General features: G+C 37.2%; 2 protein-coding genes across 3 annotated transcripts in view; one reads left to right on the top strand and one right to left on the bottom strand.

The window, feature by feature from the left end:
- The window catches only part of LPXN (leupaxin), a 36,922-nt gene extending 24,507 nt beyond the window's left edge, over window positions 1-12,415 (bottom strand). The window contains exons 1-3 of the mRNA XM_020286347.2: window positions 12,082-12,415; window positions 7,554-7,711; window positions 2,051-2,097 (exon numbers count right to left, since the gene is read on the bottom strand). Coding sequence (XP_020141936.2) covers window positions 2,051-2,097; window positions 7,554-7,711; window positions 12,082-12,094 — 218 coding nt within the window. The 5' untranslated portion in view covers window positions 12,095-12,415. The remainder of the gene's footprint in view (window positions 1-2,050; window positions 2,098-7,553; window positions 7,712-12,081) is intronic.
- Window positions 12,416-14,563: 2,148 nt separating this feature from the next.
- Window positions 14,564-27,573, top strand: part of ZFP91 (ZFP91 zinc finger protein, atypical E3 ubiquitin ligase) — a 40,467-nt gene continuing 27,457 nt past the window's right edge. Inside the window, exons 1-2 of one of the 2 annotated variants that reach the window (XM_012749921.3) lie at window positions 14,564-14,852; window positions 20,388-20,416. In XM_012749921.3, the coding sequence (XP_012605375.1) occupies window positions 14,830-14,852; window positions 20,388-20,416 (52 nt within the window). In that variant the 5' untranslated portion in view covers window positions 14,564-14,829. The other variant, XM_012749920.3, reaches the window with a different exon arrangement.

Here is a 27,573-nt window from a genome sequence, read left to right as displayed (position 1 = left end):
CCCTTCATTTATTTTTCTGTTATAGCTTTATGAATTGTTCCTCCCTGTTATTACCAAAATTATTTTTGTTCATGTAAAAGGTACATTTCTAAATTACTACGGATATTGCTATTGACATATAACTATGTTAGAAATATTATTCCATTGCTTTATTCACAGGGGGTATAATTATAAATATACTTCCAAGGTATATTGAAAGCAATGTTCAGTTCATTTAAGAAAGCCATAGTAAATGGTGGAAACATTTAGGCTCAGGAATCTAGTTTCTGAGCCTAACATTTTATCTGTATATGATAGCCTTGCTGGCTCAGAGTTATACCAGCCTCGGGGATGTGTATCAGGCTGCTGGGTATATTTACTAGGTCACCTGGATTTTATGTCACTCTCCCATGGTGATATAGGCCTACACAGCAAGTATCATTCAGTAATGGGGAATGTATCAAAGTCCCGTCAGGAAAACACAAACCATGCAAGTAAACAAAAAGAATTTAGCCCAGAAACTTGATTATGCAGGTGTTGGGAGAGCTAAGAAGCAAAACAGAAGACAATGGAGTAACCCAGAGATTAGCCACAGCAGGAAGCCGTAACTACCCCTAAGCCATAGGGAGAAAGAAAAGAGGAAAAGTTACCACAGCCCAGGGGCAGAAGCTGCAACCATAGCAGACCTGTCATGCTCCAGCTGAAGCCATTAAGAAGACCTAGCGGGAGACAGAAAGAGAGCAACTTGGAGGGTAATGCCTTGGATTTCCTTTTTCGCCCTCCAGTTCTCCACAGTGCCTCCCATTGGTTGAAGCCAGTGAGAGCCAACTCACCTGGAGCCTGGAAAACCCAACCTGCAAGGGGTCAGCACCCCTGGCATACAGAGCAAGAGGGAAGAAGTGATGAGAAGTAAGACGGAGGCCCATATTATAAGGAAGAAGGTGTCAATAAGTTAGTGCTGGTGTGCCTTCAATTGATCACAGTGCCAGATAGGCTGTTGGCTGGGCTGCTTTTCATGTTATCTGTCCATGCATTCACTTATATTTCCATTAAAGTCTTGGTTTCCTAGATTTATGAGACCAAATATTTACTGGAGAGCCTATTGGGTGACAGGAACTGTTTTGTTGTTGTTTTACTTGGTCCGGGAGAGGGAGGATTAGAAGTAATGCTCACCCTGTGACATCCTGGAACTAGAATAAACTGGCAATATGCATTAATAGATTGGCCTCATTTCCACCAAAGTATAAAGTGCCCTCAAGTGGGAATTTTTAAAAAGACATCTTGTAGCACAAGTACTTTCCCTGTTTTTACCTCTTGTGTGTACATTACTGGCTATATAATTCTGAAACCAAGTAAGATGTGGCCTAGTACTCTTTACCAAGCATAAATTTTTACTCTCTATAGTATGCCCTTTAATTTGTTTCCCAGAAAGTTTTCTGATGTTAAAAATTGCAAGCTATAACTAAAGAGAGAATAAGAATATTGACCTTTTTATTGTTCAGACTGTCAATTCTGAAATGGCCAGGAGAAATGATTTAATAAGTGAATTTGTTTCAATATGTAACTTTTATTATTTTTTTTGTAGCTGTTATTAAAAGGAAAACCCTCCACCCAGTAAATAAATTTTGAATAAACACAGAAAGAAGTATATACTCATTAGTCTGCTGTGGAGACCCACTGTCTTAGTTTAGCCCTCATCCTAGTTCTGCTGTTGTTGGAATCTTGCTTAAGTTTCTCCAGGTGTGTTTTCTCTTTTGTGAACTGGAGCATGATATCTAGAATAGCTGGGCCAAAACATCTGTGGTGACTCTAGAAGAATTCACACTTTTTAAGGTGGTAATGGAAATAGCAGAGCCCACCAGCCTAGACAATGTGTCTAGAAGCCAGGTACCTTGAGAAGTTTCCAATTGGCCTTAGCAAAGTTCTACCTCTGCTCAAAGACTATATGGAAAGAGGAGGAGGATGTAGGAATTCTAATAATAAACACTTGCAAAGCAAATTATTGCCCAAAGATTGATAATAATTATCTAATAACTTTAATTTTTAAAAGTGTTTAATAAAAAAAAAATACCTGTAGACATTGAGCTCCTTGATGTTGGTAGTATACACGGGCTGCGCCTGAGACACATAAGTGACAGAGAAGAACAAAAGAATGAATTTCTGTTATTAGAATGTTGGTGCTTATCAACACCTAAGGTTGGGGGATATCATAGTGTCTAAAAGGAACTGATAACTAGCATATCTCTGAGATCTCCTTTCATAAGCCAGAGGAATTACCAGCCACTCTGCAGAGAAAGGCCAGCTTCTAAACACAGTAGTTGGCATATAAACAAATACTAGCAGCTCCTCCTTGCCTAAAAACCTGCAAGGGGTCAGCTCCCCCAGCATACAGAGCAAGGGGGAAGAAGTGATAAGAAATAAGCCAGAGACCCATACTATAAGGAAGAGGGTGTCAGTAAGTTAGTGGTGGTGTGCCTTCAACTGATCACAGTGCCAGATAGGCTGTTGGTTGGGCTGGTTTCATGTTATCTGTCCATGCATTCACTTGTATTTCTATTGAAGTCTTGGTCTCCTAGATTTAAGAGACCAAATATTTACTGGAGAAGCAGACCATCCTCAGGTAGAAATCATAAAACAAACAAATTGGGTTGAAGAAAATCCCCTTTAACTCGATGGGATGGTGCCTAGGGGAAGACTGTAACACAATTAAACCTGACATATGAAAATAAATAATATGTGAATCTAAAGGGTGGTTGGCCAGCAATTCATTTATTTATTGGACAAATATTTATTGAGTGCTTGTCATATGTCAGGGCTGGCGATGTAAGAGTCAAAAAATAAAACAATCAAATAAAAACTGACTACCCCAGAGCTTACATTCTGGTGATGAGAAACATAATAAAAAAATTAATATGTAAAGTTAATCAGGGGGTGGAAGATAGGAAGTAGGGGAGAGATGGCAATTATAAATATATTGATCAGAGAAAGACTCACTGAGAAGAGGTCACTTGAGCAAGGACTTATAGTAGGTGAGGAAAGTAAGCAGATATCTGGCGTAACATGATCCAGGTGGAAGGAACAGCAGAGAAAGCACCCTGAAACATCCGTAGAACAACCAGGAGGCCACTGTGGCCCTAGCAGAGTGAACCAGGGAGATAGGAGCAGAGAGTAAAAGGAGCTAGATCATGCAGACAGGGCGACCATATAATTTACTGTTCAAACTGTGACACTTTTGAGAGTGAAGTGGGGGGAATCTAAAAATAATTCATAGTATATAATTTCTGAAATATGTATTTATTGACAAAAAATTTAGTTTTATTATCTTGATAGACCTATAAAATAATTCTATTCAAAATATATTTTCAAAATAAACTTTTCCTAAAATATTTTTAAATGACACAAACCTATGAATATTAAAAAAATAAAATAAAAAAATCATAATGATTATTTGAACATTTTTTAAATGATATAAATAAGTATTCTTGATATACAGTCACATACTTTAATTGGTTACTTGGCCATTGTCTCTAACATTGTGATGTGAACATTTTTCTGCAACATGTGTTTTTTTTTTCAATAAGGTGTTATTGTTTTCATAAAATCACAATCTTCTTCAAAGCTGCATTTTATGGTTAATATATTTTAAATTGTTGATACTTTTAATTGATGTTTCTCTGTAGACCATAATGTTTTTTTATTGAGAAAATGAATCCTTTCTAGATATTGATGAACCTGTAAGTTCAGAGCAAATTTTGCTAAATAATCTTCTAAGTTCCATTTTTTATATTAAAATGTATAAATATTTCAGGCCAATATTTTTATAGGTGCAGCCTTCTGCCTTCATTCGGAGCACCTTTACTCAATAATAGTCTTTTTTTTTTTTTTTTTTTTTTTTTTTGAGACAGAGTCTCACTTTGTTGTCCAGGCTAGAGTGAGTGCCGTGGCGTCAGCCTAGCTCACAGCAACCTCAATCTCCTGGGCTTGAGTGATCCTTCTGCCTCAGCCTCCCGAGTAGCTGGGACTACAGGCATGCGCCACCATGCCCGGCTAATTTTTTTATATATATATCAGTTGGCCAATTAATTTCTTTCTATTTATAGTAGAGACGGGGTCTCGCTCTTGCTCAGGCTGGTTTTGAACTCCTGACCTTGAGCAATCCGCCCGCCTCGGCCTCCCAAGAGCTAGGATTACAGGCGTGAGCCACAGCGCCCGGCAATAATAGTCTTATAAGACAAAACTTTCAAGCTGTCTCTGTGATTCTTTTGAACATTTCACCAAACACAGATACACCGAAATCATAGCCTTTTACAATTTGATTCCATTCTGGTGGGAAAAAAGAATTGATCCAATTAAAATTAGAAGTGAAATTTATCAAAGTCAACATTTTTCTGAAGCATAATTTTCAAATTAGGTAATTAAACCATATCAGATTTCATCTTTTGATGTGTTCAATTCCTCCTCAGCTTTTGTAGGGAGAAATTTGAGCTTCTTCCTTTTTGCAAGCTTTATTTTCCATGATTATAATTTGCTAAAGACTTCAAAAGCTGAATTTTCATCCCATATACATTGCATAATTTGATTAACGATTTCCAACTGTTTTGCACATAGTGCATCCTAAATTTGGGTTGCTTTACAAAGTGTTTTTTCAAAGGCTCAGGCATTTGCAAAATCTAACTGATGACAGGCAACACAGAGAAAATATATACAGCCATGCTAAAATGTTTGTACAGTGTTTGATATTAGCTTCTATCACAAAAGTTTTGTGGGTCAGTTACATATATAATCTGTGTATGTATACAATTTTTGTAAATTTTGACAATTACAGTTTCTATTTTGATTGGTAGAATACTATAGCTTGTTTGGATGTAGTCATAAATTTTGCACACATTACAACCAATTCCAAATACATTTAAGCTCCATACGTTTTTTTAGTTGTTAAGAACATTGTTTTTACTACAGTGCTGTGCTCCACCAACATTTGTATTCATATTCTCACCGACATTTTATCTACAATATTGAACTTGTCAACTAAATTTACAAGGGCATTAACAACATTGGATGTTTCATTTCTGACCAGAGAATGAACTTCCATGTTTTACATTAATCCTTTGAATTGGATGAAAAGCAAAATTGAGCCATTTTGGGATTAACACATTTTCTAACTGAGGTTCTGGTGACACTAACATAAAACTGACATTATTGAATGGTTTTCAATAGGAATCAACCCATTTATTTACAAGCACAAGAAAACTTGTAACTGAAAACAAGCAAAATTAATTTAGATGAGTCATTTGACACAAATGGAAAGGTGAGTTTCACAATGACATGGAAACACACCTTCCTGCAGCTGCACATGTTGAGTTGCTATCTTCAGGCACATTGTTTCTAGAATAAGTATAAACTGTGGAAGTAGATACCTGTGTATCCACATCATATTTGTGCCTTCTGATTTTCAAAGGGTCAGTGATCTGTCTACTTGACCCTGCGGTGGATGGTAAACGTTGACAAATATTTTGTGCAAGTCACACATTCACCATCAGCTTTCTTAAGAAAATTAAACATGTTTTGGTTTTGGTTTTGTGTTGAGCTGACTGCTGAAGAGTTATGGGGGTGGGAAACCTGCGGATTTGGGGCCACATGTGGCTTTCTGGATCCTTCAGTGTGGCCTTTTGACTGACTCAAAATTTTACAGAACAAATCCCTTTATTAAAAGGGGTGCAGCAGAGAAAAATAAAGCTTTTCTTGCCTCCTTTGGTACTTAAAAAAGAACAATCTTAAAATCAGAAGGCTGCAGGTTCCTTACACCATGTCAAGCAATCTATTTCCTATTTCTCACTGACTCTGAGGAGGCTCCATGCATCTCACAGGCCACCACGTGGACCATGACAGGCTACGAGTGGTGGCCAAGTGTCCAGCAGGGAAAAAAGCCTCAACATTTTTTCTGCCACCACCTAAGATCAGAGGGGTTAGATGTCCCTGACTGGTGTGCTTGAGCTTTTAAGTTGAACAGCCAGCACCCTGAATATTATCCTTGAAAAGCTGCTTCTTAGTTAAGTTTTGTCTGAACAGGATCAGGGAAAGAGATGAGCTATCATCAGTCACCTTTTGGATTTAGCCATCATAAAGTGAGAACTCTGTTCATGGCATGTGTTTTACACATTACTAGATGAGACCGTGGAAGAAGACAAAAGAACCAAATAGAGGTCTGTTAAGCCATTGCTGGCTTACTTTAATGCAAAAACTAATGAAAAAGCTTCAAAAAACCCCTGAAAACCAGGAGTAGAAGTAAAGTCAATAAGATGTCAGAAAAACAAGCATAAACCCGGGTTTGTAAACAAGGACGTATGGTCACACCACAACGATCAATGTAAGACTGCGGCTTTTACAACGAATGCAATGGGAAGTCATTGTGGGGTTTTGAGTAGAAGAATGACAGGGTCTGAATTAAGTTCATTTATTTATTTATTTTTATTTGTGCAAATGTATGGGCTTCAGAAGAGATTTTGATACCTGTATGTAATGTGTAGTGATCAATTTAGGGCATTCAAGGTGTTTGTCACCCGAGTACCATACATTAAGTTTTAAAGGATGACCCTGGCTGCTATCTTGAGAGTGGACTACAGTGGGGCAAGAGCAGGAGACCAGTTAGGAGCCTATGGCTACAATCTAACAATGAAAACAAATACAATAGCTCCCCAGCAGAGAGATGAACAAGTATCCTTAAAATTGTGTGTATGTGCCTGGAGGAAAAAGCTGGCAGAGGAGGAATCTACCCCTGAGCTCAAATTTCAGATCTTTCCTTCTAGTTATTCCTCATACTGTACAAGGATGAATCAGAATATCACAGTTCAAATATATACCAGCTATGAACAGCATCCACTTAATTTCTCTTACACTAATTCCATTCTCATCGGTAACCTGATCATGATGTCATTTCGTGTGGATTTATCCATAGGATGAGAATACATATATCAGCAAATACTAAGATCTGTTTTACTTAATAGTTTCAACTATAACCATAATTAATAAATTTGACTTTTTAAAAATATATATACATCACCTCTTGTGAGTTTGCTTAGCTTGAGTTGGTTTCTTAGGGCTTCATTATCTCTGGGAATACTAACAATTGAATTTCCTAATGTATTCAACAGAAAATAAGACCTAGAAATGTCACCATGAGAAGACCCTGAAAAGTCACCATGAGAAGACTTGTCTGAGCTGCCATTTGACTCAGGTGATCTCCGGCCTTACTGAGTGCCTTTCCAGTCAAACTGCAACACGCATCTCTGACATCAGAGTATCCCAAGTGAATCAGGCAACACCCTACCTGTGACCATGCCCTCATTAGAAAAAAATTTAATTCTCAAAGGCTTGTTCTTCCGTAGCAATTTTCTCAATTCTCCTCCTCTTTCCCAAAACAACCATCTCTAAATTAACATTGAGATATTATTTTTTTTCTCTTTCTTGGATATATGATTTCTCCTTTCATACCATATTGTGGAGGATATACAATTAATTTTCAGAAATGCACTCAAACATCTATATTTAAGGTACTACAATAAATGTAAAGTTACCGGCAAAGGACTTTTATTATCCTTAACAGAAAGATTATTTGAAGACTCTTTGAGGTTATTCTCCTTTCTGGAAAGCTGATCCAAGGGAAGAGGAGCTGGGCTGGAATATTCATCACTGTCCTGGAGGGTGGAGCGTTCCAGTTCCTCCAATAAGGCATCTACGTCGTAAGAAACAAGAAAATAATAATACAGAATATTTAAGTCTCTGGAATTATTTTCTCCTTAAATATCCCCACTGCACCCCCATTCATCTCTTCCTCTCTTGGGTTAAGACTATTTTCAAACATCTTCCCTTTCTCTGTTTTTCACTTCAAGAATATGGTGTATCCTACCAGGAGATGTTTAATGCCTCCACAGATTGTGGCTTGTTTCTTATTTTCTATGGTTGCTCTCAATTTCATAGTCTCACTTTCTAATTTGACTTCTTAAATTGCAGGGTTTTTTATTTTTTTATTATTCATTTATTATTTTGAGACATAGTCTCACTCTGTTGTCCGGGCTAGAATGCCATGGCATCAGCCTAGCTCACAGCAACCTCAAACTCCTGGGCTCAAGCCATCCTCCTGCTTCAGCCTCCCAAGTAGCTGGGACTACAGGCATGTGCCACCATGCCTGGCTAATTTTTTCTGTATATTTTAGTTGGCCAATTAATTTCTTTCTATTTTTTTTAGTAGAGACGGGGTCTTGCTCTTGCTCAGGCTGGTTTCAAACTCCTGATCTTGAGGGATCCTCCCGCCTCGGCCTCCAAGAGTGCTAGGATTACAGGTGTGAGTCACCGTGCCTGGCCTAAATTGCAGGTTCTATCATTCATTTAGTGAGGATTGTCCACAAAGTTCCCCAATTAGAAAAAAATAAATTCCAAATATTTTCTTATCAGAAAAATATAAGTAATTATATTACCATTTTTTCCTCTTTTTTTTCCTTTACCACTGATGTATTCTGAGAGAATATATTACCATTTTTCAAAATGTACCAGGACAATAACACTTATTCTTAATCCTAATGATTTTGTTTTATCTTAAAACTCAAGAATTATCCCAAGCACATAATAAAATTCTCAAAAGAAAGTACAAGTACTCTGTCTTTACGTTGTTGAAAGAAATGGGGGATGGGGAGGAAACTTAAATATTACAAAATCAAGTAAGATGTTACAATTCGAATAGTTTGTTTCTCTTGTAGTTTTCTTGGGAAAATCAATGGAGTTTACAAGTATTACTAGTACCTTTCTGCTCAGTTTACACATTTCATGTAATTATCCTAATTTTGTTTGTTTGTTCGTTTTTTGAGACAGAATCTCACTTTGTTGCCCAGGCTAGAGTGAGTGCGGTGGCGTCAGCCTAGCTCACAGCAACCTCAAACTCCTGGGCTCAAGCAATCCTCCTGCCTCAGCCTCCCGAGTAGCTGGGACTACAGGCATGCACCACCATGCCCCGCTCATTTTTTCTACATATATATATTAGTTGGCCAATTAATTTGTTTCTATTTATAGTAGAGACAGGTCTTGCTCTTGCTCAGGCTGGTTTTGAACTCCTGACCTTGAGCAATCCGCCCACCTTGGCCTCCCAGAGAGTGCCCAGCCCACCCTAATGTTTTGAGGCAGATATTATCACCCTCATTTTGTAGAAATTGGTTTAAAATAGTATGGGGTAGAAGGAATGGGTGGACATACATATGAAACAAGATTGATCAAGAGGTGATGATTGTTCAAGCTAGTTGATGGTCTATCACATATCATTAAACTATTTCCTATACTTTTGCATATTTTAAAATTCTCTCCAATAAAAGATTTTTTACAAAGAAGAACAAAGTAAAGGAAAGACAACTAAGGTAGAAAGAGGAAGTAAAACTTTTTGTTTCAGAATTTTATTAGCCAAATCTCAGAATTCCAAATTATATTCTGTAGCTCTCAAAGAAGATGGAGGCCCTTTCTTTTCTATTTTCTAAGCTGTGTTCCAACCAGTAGTTCAAGATCCTACTGAATTGAAATAAAAAGCCATTTTATAACAAAGAATAAGGGAGGGAGGAGACCAGACCACTAAGAGCAGGGAGTTACTCTCAGAAGCACCAGCTAAGCAAAGTTAATAAAACTCTCTTTTCTGGGTCATGAGTTCACAGGCCTTTCTCTTCCTGTTTCCTGTGAGTGTGCATATCACCAACACTCTGTTGTTATGCCTTTTGCCAGATTCTATAATTTGAAGATGACTAATTTCGGTATGACAAATATGGGATTACAGGGGTTGGGGGGTCGGGGCGAGGTAGGGTACTAGACTGAAATATCCACAGCTCTTCTCTGTAGTTGTTTACCTGTGGAAATCAAATAATATCAACACTAACATGAAAGGAGTAAAGCGAGGTCCCTTGGGTTGTAAGGATCTCATTCTGAGCCAGAGTTTGCTCCTGGTTCTTCTTTATCTACCATCTCTATATAATGCGGGTGTAGGTAAAACTTCTGGGTGGATACAAGTTGCTATTCTCCTGCGGAGAGGAAATATTTGCTTACCTGAGATAATTGGTCCTCAATGCTATTTCTCTGCATGTGAGAAAAAAGATCCACCCAAAGTTTTCAGGGCAAGTTACTGGACTGACGACAATTTGAAAAAACTCTTTTTTTTTTTTTTTATTATTATTATTATTTTTTTGAGACAGAGTCTCACTTTTGTTGCCCAGGCTAGAGTGAGTGCCATGGCGTCAGCCTAGCTCACAGCAACCTCAAACTCCTGGGCTCAAACGATCCTCCTGCCTCAGCCTCCCAAGTAGCTGGGACTACAGGCATGTGCCACCATGCCCGGCTAGTTTTTTGTATATATATTTTTAGTTGGTCAATTAATTTCTTTCTATTTTTAGTAGAGACGGGGTCTCGCTCAGGATGGTTTCAAACTCCCAACCTCGAGCAATCCGCCCGCCTCGGCCTCCCAGAGTGCTAGGATTACAGGCGTGAGCCACCGCGCCCGGCCTGAAAAAACTCTTAAAGTGTAACCATCAACAGCCTATTGAGTTAGTTTCCAGGCTGCTTGGAGCTTTCTACATTTCTGGACAAGATGTCTCTAACATCCATCCTGCTCAAGAAATGCAAAACTATACACTTTTTTCTTATCTGGGTGATTCTATTGGCTAGAACATCTGAACCAGTATTTCCTTCTAAAATAAGTAAACACCTTGTAGCTTAATTAGTTTTGGTGTGAGGTGCTCCAGAAAGTAATATTGAACAAGTTATTTTGTTTTCTTTAGTTTTGTCATCTGAAAAAAAAAGTGAATAATACCTATTTCAGAGGGTTGCTGCAGGCACTAACATACATATGTAAAAATGTCTAGTTTTAGCCCGAGTCACTGAATAAGTATTAGTTCCTTTTTAAATTAACTGCATGGAAACCATTAGGTATCAAAAAAAAAAAAAAGAATCCTAGCAGAACTTCAGATTCCCCCAACATACAGATGAGTAGAATTTAGATTCTACCCTAAGTCCTAAATAGAGTCTATCCTAGTATCAAAATAGGCTTTACCTCCAATACAGTTCAATATTTATTAAACACCACCATGTTCTCTTCATTAACATATCTTCCCTCCTGTTATTTGCCCTTTTTCGTTTCTCTATTTCTCCAGCTTTAAAATTATACCCCAAACAATTTTTTAAAAAAGACAACGTGCAAGATATCTTTGTTGTAGTTGTTGTTTGCACTTTTGAAACCCCCTAACCCAAACATACACAAACCCAGGACACTGTGGAATTAATACAGCTTGGAATTTGGGTAAAGGTTAGTGACTCACTGTTATTTAGGATGCTGGCAACAAAAGTTGGCAAAGCCTATGACATGAATCCCAAGAATGACAAACGTTACATTATTCTAAAGGTTTGAAATGAGGAAATTCTCTGGGCAATGTGGCTTATAGTTCCACTGCTAGTTTTAATTGTTGTAGCGTGGAAGGAAGCATCATATTTTTAGGCCATAGTAATCTGTTCCTTCACAATTCCTCTGAATAAAAAGCTTAGCAACAAAATCACTGGAATTAGAGTGCTGACTTATTGATTTAATACTAACACATGGAACAAATGAAACCACTCTGGCCTTTCTCCAACCTCTGCAGATCCCTCATTTTTGTACTTCTATTCCATTTTCCTCTGAACACTCCCCGCCCTGCCGCCGTTTTCTTTCTTTTTCTCTCCAAATCAAATCTCTGTGGTTACCTAGCTGTGGGTGCCTAGCTACTGGAGATCCCAAGAAGAAAAATGGCCATAATGAAATGATAATTTCAATCACAATTCAGTCCCAAAGTATTTGGTAAGCGTTTACTCTGTAGTTAGACCAAACTCTTGCCTATTTTGCCACTTCGAACAGTGAACCCAAAGTTCCTGAAAAAAAAAAAATCATAGTTCCTCAAGTTTCCCCTTGGTTGGGCCGAGAACAGAAGTAAAAATAAAATCTTCCAGTACTATTCTCAATCTGGCTAGAAGTATACCCTACCACACGTGGAGAGGGCAGCCAAGTCTTCATTCCCTCAGAGTGTCTCTGTCAAGAAGCTCCTTACTCACCCAACTCTTCCATTGTCCCACATCCAAGATGCCCTTGTCTCACAGGTTGTGAGGAACTCCTTTGGCATGTGCTGAAGAGGAGGACCACAAAGGAACTGAATGAGACAGTGTAAAGCAGCCTCTATAACCCTTTTTTGGTTCCTGTATTTGCTTAGCACTTCCTCTCTTTTGATTTGGTGAATTTCTTCTTCTTTTTCTGTTTTTTGGTAGGTCAGTTTTAAAAATGGGATTGACATAGAAAGGCAAGTAGTAAGATTTGAGTTCTGGTAGTGTATTGACCAGGGTGATAAAGAATCAAAATTAATTTTACAAAATTTGAGCACCTACTTATGTGCCAAGATTTATATTGAATTCATGGGAATGGCAGATTTACACTTGTGTTTTTCCCAAGTATAGGTATCCCACTGTAACTGACTATCCAGTTTTTTTTTTCTTTTTTTCTGTGAAGCTGGGGGACCAGAGAGGCATAGTCTCCTTAAAATTTTCATCAGAGTTAACCTGCATCCAGTTCATTTTGCTCTCTTTATGTACTTAATTATTCAGAATTTATACGTACCTGCTTTCCTGCAGGTAATTTCCTGCATAGATTGTAATTCCTTTAAAAGTAGGGCAGAAGTAATTCATGTTTCCATTCTCAGGGCCTAGCTTATTCAGTGGTCCAAAATGTAAACATATATAGGGATCATGAAGAATGAAGCTGGAAGGTTTAAGATACCAGTTGCTTAACTGAGGACATCTTAATTAAGTATACTCCCCAGCTAATTACATTGCCTTATAGCAGTTTCTCTTAAAAGTGACACTGGGGGTTAGCTTTTCACCTTTTTTAGCACTGTGATTTTGTTCACCTTGAATAAAACATTTACAAAAGGCCTACTGTGAGAAGGCACTATATAAAGAACTATAATTATGACCCTGGGAAATTGATTTTATCTCTATTTTTACCAGTGGTGAAATAGGTTCAAGGAATAGTAACTTGCCAAGATAATAATTAATCAGTAGCTTTGCTACTTACTATTATGCAATCCAGATTTAACTCCAAAGTCTGTGATCTTTTTTCTACAACACAGTGGTCTTTTTTTCAAAAGAATCATTCATTCTCCAATTCTCCATTCCATTGTGTTTCTAAGACTTCTTTTTTTGGGGGGGGGAATGGATTTCCCCCTCTGTATTACTTTGAGCAGCCATTGGATGTCAGTGCTGTTCCAAAAGTCTGCTCAATGCAGTTTGAAAAAATTCCCATTGACGCTATGCCACAATTATTACAACTGAAAATGACATAAGCCCTGTGAAAGTGCAAAATAGTCAGTAGAGAATATAAAACCTCTACTTAATTTTAAAGTGTTAACTGAGTCAAAATACTGGAAGGAAAAATGCACGGGTCTACAGTTTAAATGATTAATGTGAAATTTAGAATTGGATACCCAGGTCTTATTTCCATCTTCTTTCTTCTGGAGCTTTTAACCCCAGATGCTTTATTTTTCAGGGTTAAAGGACTGCTCTTCTAGACCGCTCCTTTATTATAATGGATGAAAGGAAGGAATGGGAGAGGACCACCGCATCACCGAGTGTAACTTGGAGATGAGCAAATGGAAACTCCCTTTCATGCACCAGGAAGACAACTTACCTACACATGCTTGTGGGCAAAAAAGTAATTTCTGATAAAGCTGCTATCCCGACTGTGCTTCCTGTGTAGCAGAAACATTTACAAACCGCAAAAGCAGGTGGCTTCCGGGCGGGGAGCTAGACAGAGACCTTCAGCTTCTCTGTGTAAGTTACCAGAGTCAGGCTAACAACCCTTCACTCCTCCCTCCAGGTCGGGGACCACAGCCACGTAAAGCAGCAGATGCCAGCTCCTTGATGCCCCAACAACGTCTACTAAGAAAGCAATTTTACAATTCGTTTCGCAAATTTTATTAAGAGCCAACTTAGTAGTGGGCATTGTGCTAGGACCCCAAAGACCCGACGGAATCAGATTCAGTCCCTGAGCTCCAAGGGCTCATAGGTGAGCAGGTCAGACACTGGGTGACGAGACGAATCCCACCGTAGACAGGAACGACAGCCAGTCCCAGAGGTGTCACCTGACCTAACCAAGGCAAGAAAGGGCTATTAAGTGGCCACACCGTAAAAACTACGCCGTCAAGTTATAAAGAAAAAAAAAAAAAACAGGAAAAACCCTCCCACGCTGTCCCGACCAGCAATTGGCTCAACATTTGAGCCCGGATGTAAGGCAGCCGTCGCGGCCTAACCCGGAAACACTGCCTCCCTAAAAAAATAAACTGGAACTGCGGAGAGTAAACTACTTTTCCCGTCATGAATCAGTCAAAATCTCCCAGCATCCTCTCCGCCTCCGGCTTCCTGTCTTTTTCCCTAAAGCGTACGACAAATAGGACTTCATCTCCCAGGATGCCCTTGACTTAGTTAACCGCGCGCAGGCGCCGGGAGGCGGGTCTTCGTTGCCCACGACCCCCGCCTCCATTCTATCGCCGCCATTTTTTCAGAGACTTTCATCCGGCAGCCGACGGGGCTTTTTTTCTTAAAGGAGAAGCGACAGCGCAAAAATATTCCCCACTTCTCCCCGCACGACCTGGCGGCGCTAGGGACAGGAAGGCCAGAGACAGGAAAGTGAGGTCGGGGTGGAAGCGGAAGAACGCCCAGACTACTTTTGCGGCCTAAGGAAGAACGATAGAAAGCGCCCTTGTGGCATTCGCGGCGCCTTAGGGAGGCAGGTGCGCGCGCAGCCAATCAAGGATGCGCGTGAGGCGGGGAAAGAGGTGCGTTTTCTTCCCACCCACCTCCCTTGCGATACCTGCCCCTCCCACTGCCCCTAACGCGCAGTAAACTCCAGAGGGGGGGAAAAAGGTCACTTTGGGATTGTCGCGAGACGCAGCCGTTTAACGGTGAGAACGGGTGCGCGGGGAAGAAAACCTCGCGCGCTCCCTTGGAGCCGTTTCCTGATTGGTAGAAGCAAGGGGCGGAGGAGGGAACTGGGTACGTCGCTGCGTGTGAGACCTCGAGGGGCGGGGCAAGGAAGCCTTTCCACCTCTCCAATTGGACCGCTGAGCGTCTGTGGCGGGCGGGCGCGCGCGCGCCGCCAGCAGTAGCGAACCTTGAGTGGCAGGGGGCGGGGGGGGCGCCCTCGGAGCCGGGAGGAGGGGAGGGGGGAAAGAGGAGCGCAGGGTGAGAGTGAGCCGGACGCTCCGGAGGCGAGGGGGGCGGGGGGAGTAGCGCCGTGGCCGCCGCTACCTCCGCCTCCGTCGTCTGGGACGAGGGGGTGGGGGACGGACAAGCCCCGATGCCGGGGGAGACGGAAGAGCCGAGACCCCCGGAGCAGCAGGACCAGGAAGGGGGAGAGGCGGCGGCGGTCAAGGCGGCTCCGGAGGAGCCCCTACAACCGCCCCTTGAGGCGGCGGCGGCGGCGCCTGCAGGGACTACTAGCAGCCGCGTGCTAAGGGGTGGTCGGGACAGAGGCCGGGCCGCTGCGGCCGCCGCCGCCGCCGCCGCTGCCGCTGTGTCCCGCCGGAGGAAGGCCGAGTATCCTCGCCGGCGGAGGAGCAGCCCCAGCGCCAGGCCTCTCGACGTCCCAGGGCAGCAGCCCCAGGCCACGAAGTCCCCGTCTCCAGTTCAGGGCAAGAAGAGTCCGCGACTCCTGTGAGTAACGCAGTCTTTCAGGCGGTGGGAAAGACCCCCCTCTGTCCGCACGCAGCCCTCTCGGCTCCCGTAGCGCCCACTCCACGTGACACCCTGCCTGCGCTGCCCCCTGCCGGCTCCGCACGCCAGATGTCACACCGTTTCCCCGTGAGCTTTCTGCGCCCCTGCTCTACGCTCCTGGTGCCCTCTGTTCGTGCGGCCACTTCCCCACTCCCTGAAGTCATTCTCTGTAGGGTACACCCCTCCTGCTCCCTAGTGACCCACCTCTTTCCTGCTGTCCGCAGGCTTATCCCTTACTCTGGCATCTGCACCCCCTTTGTCAGCCTATCCCTTTCCCTTCGGCGGCTCTCCAGTATTACATCACATCACCATTAGGAAATTCAGAGCACGATCCTAGCCTTCAAAAATGTGCTCCCCTCTTCCTATTAATTAGCTCAAGTGCTAATTGTACTAGTATGTTTATGTGGCTTTTTCCACTCTTCTAAATTTTCACATAACTTTTCATTCTTTTTAGAAATCTGATACTTATGGTTGGGATAGAAACATGGCTGTGCTGATTATAAGTATAGAGTATTTCATATAGCAAAATTAGATGAATATTTAATTTTTGTTTTTGCGAAGTAGCATGTGTTTTATCTTTCTTTTTACATATATTTTAATGTAGAAACTTAATCCTTAAAATTAGACTCGTTTTATTACCTAGAGGTAATAGAGGAACCATGAACAGGTGGCCAGAAGCATAAATAATGTTCATATGTTAAGAATACGAAAGCATGCAAGTTTGTAAATTTTAGAAATTAATCATATTAGCTGTTGAATTCATTACTGAAAACATCATTTATGTCCTTTGACTTTCAAGTGAAAAAAATTAATAAAGCAGGGAAAATTGAAAGGGCAGGCGCCCGTGTCAGTTTTAAGTGTTCCTCTTTCCCCCCTGTAGATGTAATGGCAAGGTTGGGCTTACACTAGACCCAGTAGATTTAAAGCTTAAAGGAGACCCGTTCCAAAATTAAGAGTTAAGTCTGTCGTTGGCACGCTTGCTTTACAAGCCTCTCAGAAAATGAAATAAAATTTAGAGGTGGTCATATTATGGTATTAGCTGTGCTTTCAAAATTTTGAATGTCATTTAAGTTAACATAATTGAGAGAATTTATTGTGTAAACTACAGTTCTGTGGACAAAAATAATCTGTACTTACAAATAGTTGGGCTAAAATTAGAATTCTAATTGCTGTAGATGCATTTCGTATTTACAAAAATTTTAAACTTCTGTGTTTAATCTCTTATAAGTTTGGAAAGATACATGTCATTTATACCTTATTTGGATATAAATTCCTTGAACAAATTCCTTAACCTACCTGTGCCTCAGTTTCCTTATCTATAGTGGGTAATCCCTACAACATAAGTTTGTCAGAGTTAAACACAGCATGTGAAGCACTTAGCACAATACCTGGTAGATAGTAAATACAAAGTAAAAGTTACTGTTTTGAAGAATGGTAGCATGCTACAAGTATGAGTGGTTTGTGGTGATATTTTTCAGGTAGATTCTGCAAAATAGGATGTTTTCATTTTTTTCTATTACCATACCTAGAGAGGGTAATACTTAAAATATTTCTAACATTGCCTTCCATTCTCACCTACCACTTGTTAGTTAAATATGCCTGTATCTCTTAAGATAATTGTACCTAGAGTGGTAATTTTACCTGCTATCATGATTTATTTTTTCCATAACTCCAGACAAAAAGCATTAATGAGTCTTTACTTCCACCATATAAATGTTACAAATAAACTTAAATGAAGATGACTTAATCCCTTCAGTTTTGTCTCCTCAATATTTCTTGTGAGGTGGAAGGAATCACTCTTACCATTTGATTTCATGAAAGATAATAGCAATAAAGATTTTTTTTTCGTTATCCAAGCTCTGCAGTTGGTGTTCTTACCTTCTTTCAGGCTTATAATTATTTGTTGGCTGTGTATTTAAAATTATACAATTTTGATCAGATTGTTAAAACAAATTTTCATCATGGTAGTGTTTTTGTTACACAGTTTCAGCTTACTCTATGGCCTGGAAATCAAAGGAGTCCTAAAGCATTTCAGCTTGGCAAACCTTTCTTTTTAAGTAGTAACTGAGCCTTGGTACCGTGCTGAACTAGGATGTAGAAAGAAAACTGAGAGATTGCCCTTTTTTCAAGGACCTTGAGGGATAAGGGCAAGATGGATTGATTAGTGGAGGTGTGTCAAACATGTGTGCATAGTTTACAGATTTTGAGTGACAAAATACATTTTAAAACTATTTTTTCCTGCTTAATTTAATCCTTTTAAGACATTTCAAGATGTTTTGAGTATCAGTGTACTGAATCTTGCAGGGTCAGGTGTCTTCTGACTTTGATTAATCTGTATTTTCCAAATAACATGACAATTTTAAAACAGAAGTAAGAAATTTAATGTCTATATAAATTACTGTTCCATTGAGGTCCTTTTTTTATATTCTAGCTTTTTCCCCTGTAACATCTTAATAATCAGCTGAGTAACCTACATGTCATTCTCTTGATTAAAGAAATAGTAAAATATGCAATAGCTTAAAAGATCAATAAATACATACATCTGGATTGATTGAAACCTCTGTCCCCATTGGAAGGCAAGATAATATAGTGGAAAAAGCACTGGACTTAAGTCAGAAAATTTCAAGTCCCATCTTACTTTGTACACTCACTCAGTGACCTTGGGCATGCCACTTCTTTAGATCTGCTTCATCTATAATTGATATTTTGTGAATTTGTGAAATGAGCTTTATAGTTGACTAATTAGCTTACGGTTTTTATAAACTTTCTTAAGTTTATAACGACCTCTTTTCACATTGGAATGTTTAATTTTTTTAGTAAATATATTCCACAAGAAACATGGTAGCATTGATGTATAGCATTGGTATAGTCGTTTTTGGATATAATTTTTCTGTTTTATAATTTAAAATATCCATGCTTTCTGCTAATATGAAAACAATGAAATTGTCATACTTAGACTAGGTTAAAATGCAAAATAATGACTTTTCATTCTGCCTTATGTATCCTCTGTTTACCCGGTGCATTTTAGAACTTAAAACTTCAGTAAAAGATACTTTTTAAAACTTAAATTTAGCTATTGAGTAACTATATTAGCTAATATTTTTAGAGGTCTTCCTTCAAGTTTAGATGAATTACAGATGAAGGAGAGTATTGCTCTATGTTCTGATGTATAGTATTCCATTTTTGGTATATTACTAAAAATAGTAATAAACCTTTAGTTGACATTTTCTTGATATTTTCTTTTTGAAGGTCATGGATAGTGAGGATGAAGAAGTAGTATTCCGATTTGAAAAAACATATAGTCCTTTGGAGAAGCCTTCAGTTGTACAAAATAGAAATTTTGAGTGATCATGTTCCTAAAGTAATCAGTATGATAACAAAACCATTGGACCATTTTAGAAGGTTTTGGAAAGCTTATTGTATAATATTGCAAAAATTTAGCAATTTTTAGCAATGGTTAACAGTTATCTTGTCAATTGGGACATTGGAAATATAACTTAAAATAATACCAAGCTTTTGAAAAATATATGAACAAAAAATCATATCGATTCATATTTTGTAGTATTCTATGGCTTATGTATTTGCTTAAGTATTTTTTGGTAACACAAAAGGGTCTTCAGTGTGTCAGGTTTACTTGTAGGAAGGGGAAAAACAACTACAAGACTATACTACTCAGAGATGCTGTGACGTATCTTTATGATAAAGATCCAAGGCATGTTGACTTTTGAATTTGGGCAGTAGGTATGGGGGAATTTATTATACTGTCCTAACCAGTTATGTATGATAGGAAATTTTCCCAATTAGAAACATGGTAATACTTTTTTTTTGATCTGTAGTCTGTGGCACTTTAAGCTCCTTACTATTGCTGTTTAATTTTAAAGTGCAAGTTATATTTATTTTGTGAGGATATGTGTGAGTTCTGCCTTTTTAGAAATAGATTTTGATTTGGGTTTAATAAAGGTAATTTTGGGGACTTTTAAAAATTTTGTTCAATTTTTATTATGAAAGTTGTTGAATATATACAAAGTAAAGAAAATTGTATGATGAAATTTCAGTGTATTTATCACCTATCAAGGCAGTTATTGAGATTTGCCATTCTTACTATGTCTATCCTCCCTTTTTTGGCAGAAGTATTTTAGAGCACATCCTAAACATTATGTCATTTCACCCCTACTTAATGCACTTCTGTAAAATAAGAATATTTCTTATATGACCACTTAATATAACAAAACTAGCAATATTCTTAATAACTTTTTACAGTTAAAAACAGGTTGTTGTTTTCTTTTTTTTTTTTTAGTGATACTCTAGCTCTGTGCTATTAGGTAGCCACATGTGGCTATTTAAATTTAGATTAACAAAAATTAAAAATTCAATTCCTCCGTTATACTAGCTATTTCAAGTGCTCAGTAGCCATGTGTGACTACCATATTGGATGGTGCAGATATAGAATATTTGCATCACTGCTGAATGTTTTGTTTGATGACAACTGCTCTAGGTGCTACATTACTCTGTAGGTGAACCTGAAAGAGATAGATATTTTACGTTTTAAGGAAATGTCCAAGATTGTTCATTTAATGTTTAATTCTTATTTCTTTCAGATGTATAGAAAAAGTAACAACTGATAAAGGTAAGATTTGGTCATTTTTCTCTGTGTACATTATACTGACTATCTTATTCAAAGCCTCATCATTCAAATTAGCACCCATTTAAAAGTGACTTTTATTTAGTAAAATAATTACCGGAGTTGATAGAACTTATTTTGATGACAGTAGATTTGGATAAAAGACTGTATTGGCATTATTTAGAAACCTAATAATAGGCAATCAGATTATTTGATGGCAATTTTATTTTATTTATTTATTTATTTGATGGCAATTTATTGTAATTCTTTAAACTGGGTTTTTTTTTAAATGAAGAGAGGAATGATACACAATATGTAGTGAAATGTAGGCCAAAATCTTGATTCTGATGGAGACTCAAATTATAATTGTAGTTCAAAGAATGCTGAAATAAAAGTGTTCTAAAAATTTATCCTAGTGAATAATTAAAGGAAGTCTTTGGGTCATTTCTCTTTAAATTAGAGTATGTCAAACCACATAGATGTATTGAATATAGTTTTCTGCTTATCTGGATTATGTAGGGAAGCTAATGTTCACTTTTTTCAACACTTCAAAAACTTTATCCTGGCTTTGCAGATTAGGTTATTAAAATTGCCCCCATCATGTTGGACCAGTTGCTCATTTATTTCATTTTATTTTTTCTAGTTGGTTGTGTTTCTTGATGCTAAATTAAAATACACTGCATCCTCCTTAAGACTGGAATCAATATACTTGTAGGCATATTTTATTTATTGTGTATGATCTTAACCCAGTCCTGACACAGCCAGTTCTCAATTCTCAGAATTTACTAAATACCTGAGAGTTGACCAATTAGTTTTTAAGGTCTACTTTTAGCCTGCTACTGTTTCTAAAATAGAAAAAAAATACATATATATATATATGCATTTATATATGTAAATATATACATAAAATCATAAGATTTTTTGTTTTCATAAAGAGAATGCTTTGAGAATATATAAGGCAAGTTTACAACCTGGATTTTATGCCATTTAGAACAATAGCAGTGTAATTTGGAACCATTAACTTGAATTGTTGGTGGCTGCTTTGTAAATAATTGGGTGTCAGTGCTGAGGTTTCTTGTTTATCTGAATTTTGGAGTTTGAGGCTAATATTTCATAGTATACCAAGCAGAAGTATTTTATACCAGCCAACTTTTTTTTTATGTAGAAAGCTTTGCATGATTATTTTATCTAGTGAGTATTTTGTTGCTATTATTGTTACTTAGAAAATAGCTTATGTCTGCCAAGAATGGAAGGTCTCGTGGTCCTTATTCAGAGATTATTTTGGAGATTTTATGATGTGAGGAAAATGTAGAGACAGATGACATCAAGGCCAGAGTAGTTTTGATTAAAACAAAAAACAATCTGCCTTAAGCAAAGCTAAAATTACCTTATGTGCTTAAAGAAATTGTTCTGGGTTGCTTTGAGGAGAAGTTGGAGAATGTGATGGAAATTTTGAACCCCTGTTGGAGATAAGTTTAATGATCTTTGTATAAATGTCTTAAATCAGAAATTGGCCTGTTGTGTGGTGGTGCAGCTGTGGAGAGATTAAAAGTGCATTCTTGGTCATTCAGTCTCAAAATCAATCCCACTTTAATCCACTAGTTAAATGCTCTGGATCTAGACATTCTCAAACTCCCATCCTTATCTCTAGTTTACCTATTAGAGTAGCTGTTCAACTCTATGAATAGCATATAGGTCCGTAAGAACTGAAATATACATTCATAAAATGAGATTAGTAAATAAGGAAATGAAGGTTGAACAGTCACTTTTTTTTACTACTATTTAATATTTAGAATTCACCTCATTTCTCTTGTTTTTTAACTTTTCGGAAAGTTACTGTGTAGTAGTCCTCATGTTCAGTCTACTGAAGTTTAACTGAAGTAACTCATACCCATTTCAGTAGCTAAGGCTTTTTAAAACTTTGAGCAGATTTTATTTTCTAGATGTGTGACTAGCTCTATGTTTTATTAATATTGAAAAAAAAGTCATCAGGATTGTTTTTAATCTTATTTACTCTAAACATCTAGAAATTATATACTTTCCTTGGGTTGAAGATAAGAACCTTTGACATGTTTCAACAAATAAACAATATTGCACACACAAAGAAAGTGACTTTGCATGATTTTTAAATTATTAAGTTACAAAGTGCTATATTCAATTTTCAGACTGAAATAATAATAAACATTAGTATTAGTTTCTGTTTCTGCTACATTTATTAAATTCTAATAGGTATATATAATGGAAAGCTATTTGTTAAAATATGGTTTGTTAATTCAACAAGTAATTATTGAGCATCTACTATGTATCTGGCACCATTCTGGGTACTAGGTTGTACTAGTAATAAAATAAGTGAAAAGAAGAAATCCAAACAGTATTAATAAATGTTTGATGAAGTTGGAGTTGGGGAAGCTAAGTTTAGGTAAGATGGTAAGGGAAGACCTCTTGGAAGAGATAGTATTTGAGCTCAGACCTAAATGTGCAGGTAGAAATCTGGATGAGGAGCATTCTGCATAGGAGAAGCAAAAATGAAAAAGATTAAAACTTAAAAGCTTAGTTCACCACTGCCAGAGGATTATCTTCATCATTGTGGAGCTTCTAAGAGTGTTAGCAGAAATCTTGAGGAATGGGGACTAGATCTTTTTAACTTGGCTTTATGTTTTCATTCTCTTTCTCTATTTTGAGTTAGTATTATACTCATGGTAATAAAGTAAAAGAATTGGTAATAAAGTAAAAAAATAGTTAAAACTGCCCATCAAGATAGAACATCATAAAAAGGGAGACTGACCTTGATGTTTACTGAACTATTAATATGTTTCTAGTGTTTTGTGGAATGATAATAAATATACTACTGACTCAAGTAAATGTGGGCAGTGCCTGAGTCATTAATATTAAATAGATTATTTATTGCAAGACTTCTCAGAAACATTCATTTTGACTAATTATGAAGCAGTGTAAGTGCCAAAATTTTTGCAGCAATTACCCAACTTATTTGACTATAAGACCCCCTTTTAAAGAACATCTCATAAAACTAGAGTTAATGGAAAACATACTTTGAAGTAATAGATGCTTGAAAATTTGATTGTGTTAAACTTTATGTCTGTTTTTATTCAAAATCATTTTACTGTTTTCAGTTTACTCTTCTAATGGGGTGGTGATGTTTAACGAAGATTACTTAGAGTTAGCAAATGAGTTCTTAACAGATTTGGGAATTTACTTAGATTGTTTAGAGCTTAATTGTTAACTATTTGCCTTAGCTAGTTCATTGTAGTCAGCATAGTATCTGGAATTATTACTGAAATATTAGCTTGTTTTGATTTTTTTTTCCCTCCACCCTGTATCACATCCTCAATTTTGTCTTTTAGTCTGATTTATAGATTATGCCTATATGCTCCATTTTAAAAAACTTAAAATTAATTTTTTTAGCAGTTTTCATAGTTTTAATTTCAACACAGCATTTCATTTTTTCCTATGTTGGAATATCTTTGATTATGTCTTTATCCTCTCACATTAGTCTCTTGTATCCCATTTATCTTCAACTCTTGTCAAATTGCAGCCTCAACATAACATTGACTCTTCTGTCTTCCTTTATAAATGGATCTCATTTCCAGTACCTTTAAATGTTTGTATTATTCCTGAATATATAGAAGAGACATTTTTGTTCTTTTTTTTCACTGCAGTGAGAAAAATCTGACTTTGCAGTTTTTACCACTTGCATTTCTGTCCAAAGGAAAATGTGAAAAGATACTCAGGACATTGTCTTCAGAATCCTTTTTTGAAAGATTTTGAGTCTCCTTGCTAATGACCTGGTTTTCCTAGTTAAAATAAAATGCTATGGTTTTAAATAGAAAAGTGCTCTGGAAGGAAAATCTCTAGGTGAGAAAGGGCATATATAAGCCCAGTCTTAACCCTCAGATATGCTTTGAGTTTTAGCTGAAACATTCTCTTTTACAAATTAAGTAATACTTTTCTAAATTTAAATGTAAGTTTAAAAAAAAAATCTAACAATTTCTTTTCCTTACTTCTCTTAATACTACCGAGATTGGCTAATATTTCAAAATGGACTTTTGGCTAATTATTTATAGAAAACACTGCAGCTAATACTAGAAATACACAGAGTACTCCAGTCAGATTTCAGACATTTAAGTTTTTTACTCTGTTATAGTAATACTTAAGCCTCAAAGGGCTGATAATACATTAGATAGACATTTTTATCTGTCCTTGCTTCCTAGGCCTTTATCTTAAGGTAGCAGGAACTGTAGTATATCTCTCAGTATGAGAATGATTTACTCAGACATCTTGTTCCATATTGGGAATGGCCCAGATCCTTTAATCCATTTTGTTAGTTTAAACATCCAGACTTACTATGGTTCTTCCTCTGTGCTATAATTTCCTAGAAGTACAGACAATCTCATATATAATATATGTGGATTATTACATAGGCTTAAAAAACCTTGATTTTCAGCTTATTTCAGTTATGGAATGTTTTATCAATCAGGTAAATGAGTCTTTCTGTCCCTTAAATAGTAAAGAAATAACAATTTACCCATTATAACTCAAATTTTAAAAGTACCATCTCTGACATAGTTATTAATACAAGATTATTCTGTTATAGATGGTTATATCTATGGTTATATCTATCTGTAGATGTTATAGATTTTATATTGAAATTCCTTTTCCTGCGCAAACCACTTGAGAATTACAGCAGAATGCCCTGGTAGAAGAAAACTGAAACAGTGGAAACCTAAGGTCTTGAGTGGAGAAACCCATATTCAAGTAGTAGAGTCTGAAACCCCTAAGAGAGACCCATCTCTCCCTCAGAGTGTAACTTACCCTCACACTGCAATTATCTTGAGTGGACAAGAATCTCTGACAAAAAGGAATTAAATTAACTCTAATTTAATGCCCTCAAACCTGTAAGTCCAAGAAGAAACAAGTTCCTCTGAATTAAAACTAGCCAGATTAACCTAAACTACATCCAAGCAAAAACCCCTTTAGCTTTATAACAAAACCATCTAAGAACTTCAGAGCTTAAAACACAACAATTTATGATTTGTTGATTGTGTTATTCCCTCATTAATCTTTCAATTCAGACTTTCATACCATATTGGTTTCAGGGCAGTGTTCCAAAATGCTGAAAGCAGTAGCTGCAAGACATCTTGAAACCGCTCTACAGGATATAAGATCAACATAGAAAAATCAATTGTATTTCTGTTTATTAGCAACAAATAAAAAGTTAAAATTAAAAAATATGATTTATAATAGTATTTACAATAACATAAAAATATGAGATACTTGGGGATAAATTGGATAAAAGATTTGGAAGACCTATATACTAAAAAGTGCAAAACCATTGCTGAGTGAAATTAAAGACCTGAGTAAATGGAACAATGTACCTCATTCATAGATTTGAAAACTCAATATTAAGACGTCTTTTCTCTGCATATTGATTCATAAGTACTATTCTAACAAGTTTTTTTTTTTTTGGTACAGTTTTGATCTAAAAATTTCTTTAAAAGGTCTTAGGGATCCCTAGGAGTTTATAAACTATTCTTTGAAAACGATTAGCATAGACTAATCAAGATTCCCACCATGATTTTTAAGAGTGGGATCGATTCTTTAAGAAAGAGGAAGAGATAGATAGTTGTTTATCTCTAACAACTATTTATGGGGGCTATACAACCATGGCTACTACCCATGTATTATTTAACCATTACCTTAAAGACATTAGGTATTTCTGGTTTTTTCCCCCCTGAGATTACATGTGATTTTTAAGGAAACTCTGTTAAAATATACCATATTTATGCAAAAGTATGCATATTGTAAGTGGGCAGCCTGGTAAATATTCATAAGGTGAGCCCGGTCATATACCATCACCCAGCTTAAGAAGTAGAATGTGATTAGCATTCCAGAGACTCCCTTGTGTCCCTTCAAGTCAACTACCCCCACATGCAACCATCATTTTGACTTTAAATAACAAATTTGTTTTGCCAGTTTTTGAATTTTGCATAAGTGGAATAATACAGTATATACACTTTTGTGTCAGGCTTTCACTCACCATTTTGTGACAAAGATGTGCTTACTGTAGATTGTTTATTTTTGTTGCTATGTAGTATTCTATTGTGAGAATATACCACAATTCCGTTCTATTGTTGATGGCATTTGGGTGGTTTTTAGTTATTGGCCTTTATGGGTAATGTTGTGGTGCATATTTTTTAAATACATCATTGGAGTGTAATTTACATGCCATAAAATTTATCCATTTCAAATGTACAGTTCATTGATCTTGATAAATTTTATGAGTTCCACACCTATCATCATAATCCACTTGTAGAACTTTTTCTTCACCCCAGTAATGTCCTTCATATCTGTTTATAGTTAATCCTTGGTCTCACTCCCAGTCCCAGGCAACCATTAATCTACTTTTTGTCTATATAATTTGCTTTTTCTGGACATTTTACATAAATGGACTTGTATATACAATGTGTTTTGTATTGCATATGTGAAGCATTGTATGCAGGGAAGATAAAAATTTGTATCCATAGTGCCACTTTCATGATAGAAGTGGTCCAGATGTAGTGAACTTGCCACTAGGTAGCTGGCTGATCACCTCCTGGGAATGGTGACTCAGTATTAGTTTCTGCTGATGGCAGATTGGGCACTTAGAAGTGGCTGTAGCAAGGTTGGCCTTGGTGAGACTCACTGTGGGTTTGGTTTTCAGCAATCTCAGCTCTGCAGCTATAGTAGATAAGTATAGTTTTCAGGACATAGAAACTCTTATTTATTTATTAAATTAACTCCAGACAACCTTAAGGACATAGAAACTTTGAGGTCATTTTTGTGGCAGTTGAGCTGGGTAATTTGAATTCCTAAACACATTCTTTTCTTTCCCTGCTTTGTGTTTTCTAATTAGGAGCAACCAGCCAATTTCATTACACTTGTTAGTTTGACCAAAATGTTGTAGCAAATGCGTGATCACCAGAACCTTGCCCGTTAATAAGTATTTAATTAGGAGTATCCACTGGTGATATTTGCCTATCTCTACTGCTCCATCATGCCATGGACTATCAGTGCTTTCTTTACTTCTTTAAATAGTTATTAATGTCTTTAAAATTTAGAGAACTGATTCCAAAAACTCCAGAACCAATTTAGAAAACTTATTCTTG

Source organism: Microcebus murinus, chromosome 4 (assembly GCF_040939455.1).
Source record: "Microcebus murinus isolate Inina chromosome 4, M.murinus_Inina_mat1.0, whole genome shotgun sequence".
Taxonomy (NCBI): Eukaryota; Metazoa; Chordata; class Mammalia; order Primates; family Cheirogaleidae; genus Microcebus; species Microcebus murinus.
The sequence above is the reverse complement of the archived record's forward strand: the minus strand, read 5'-3'. Positions and strand labels throughout refer to the sequence as shown.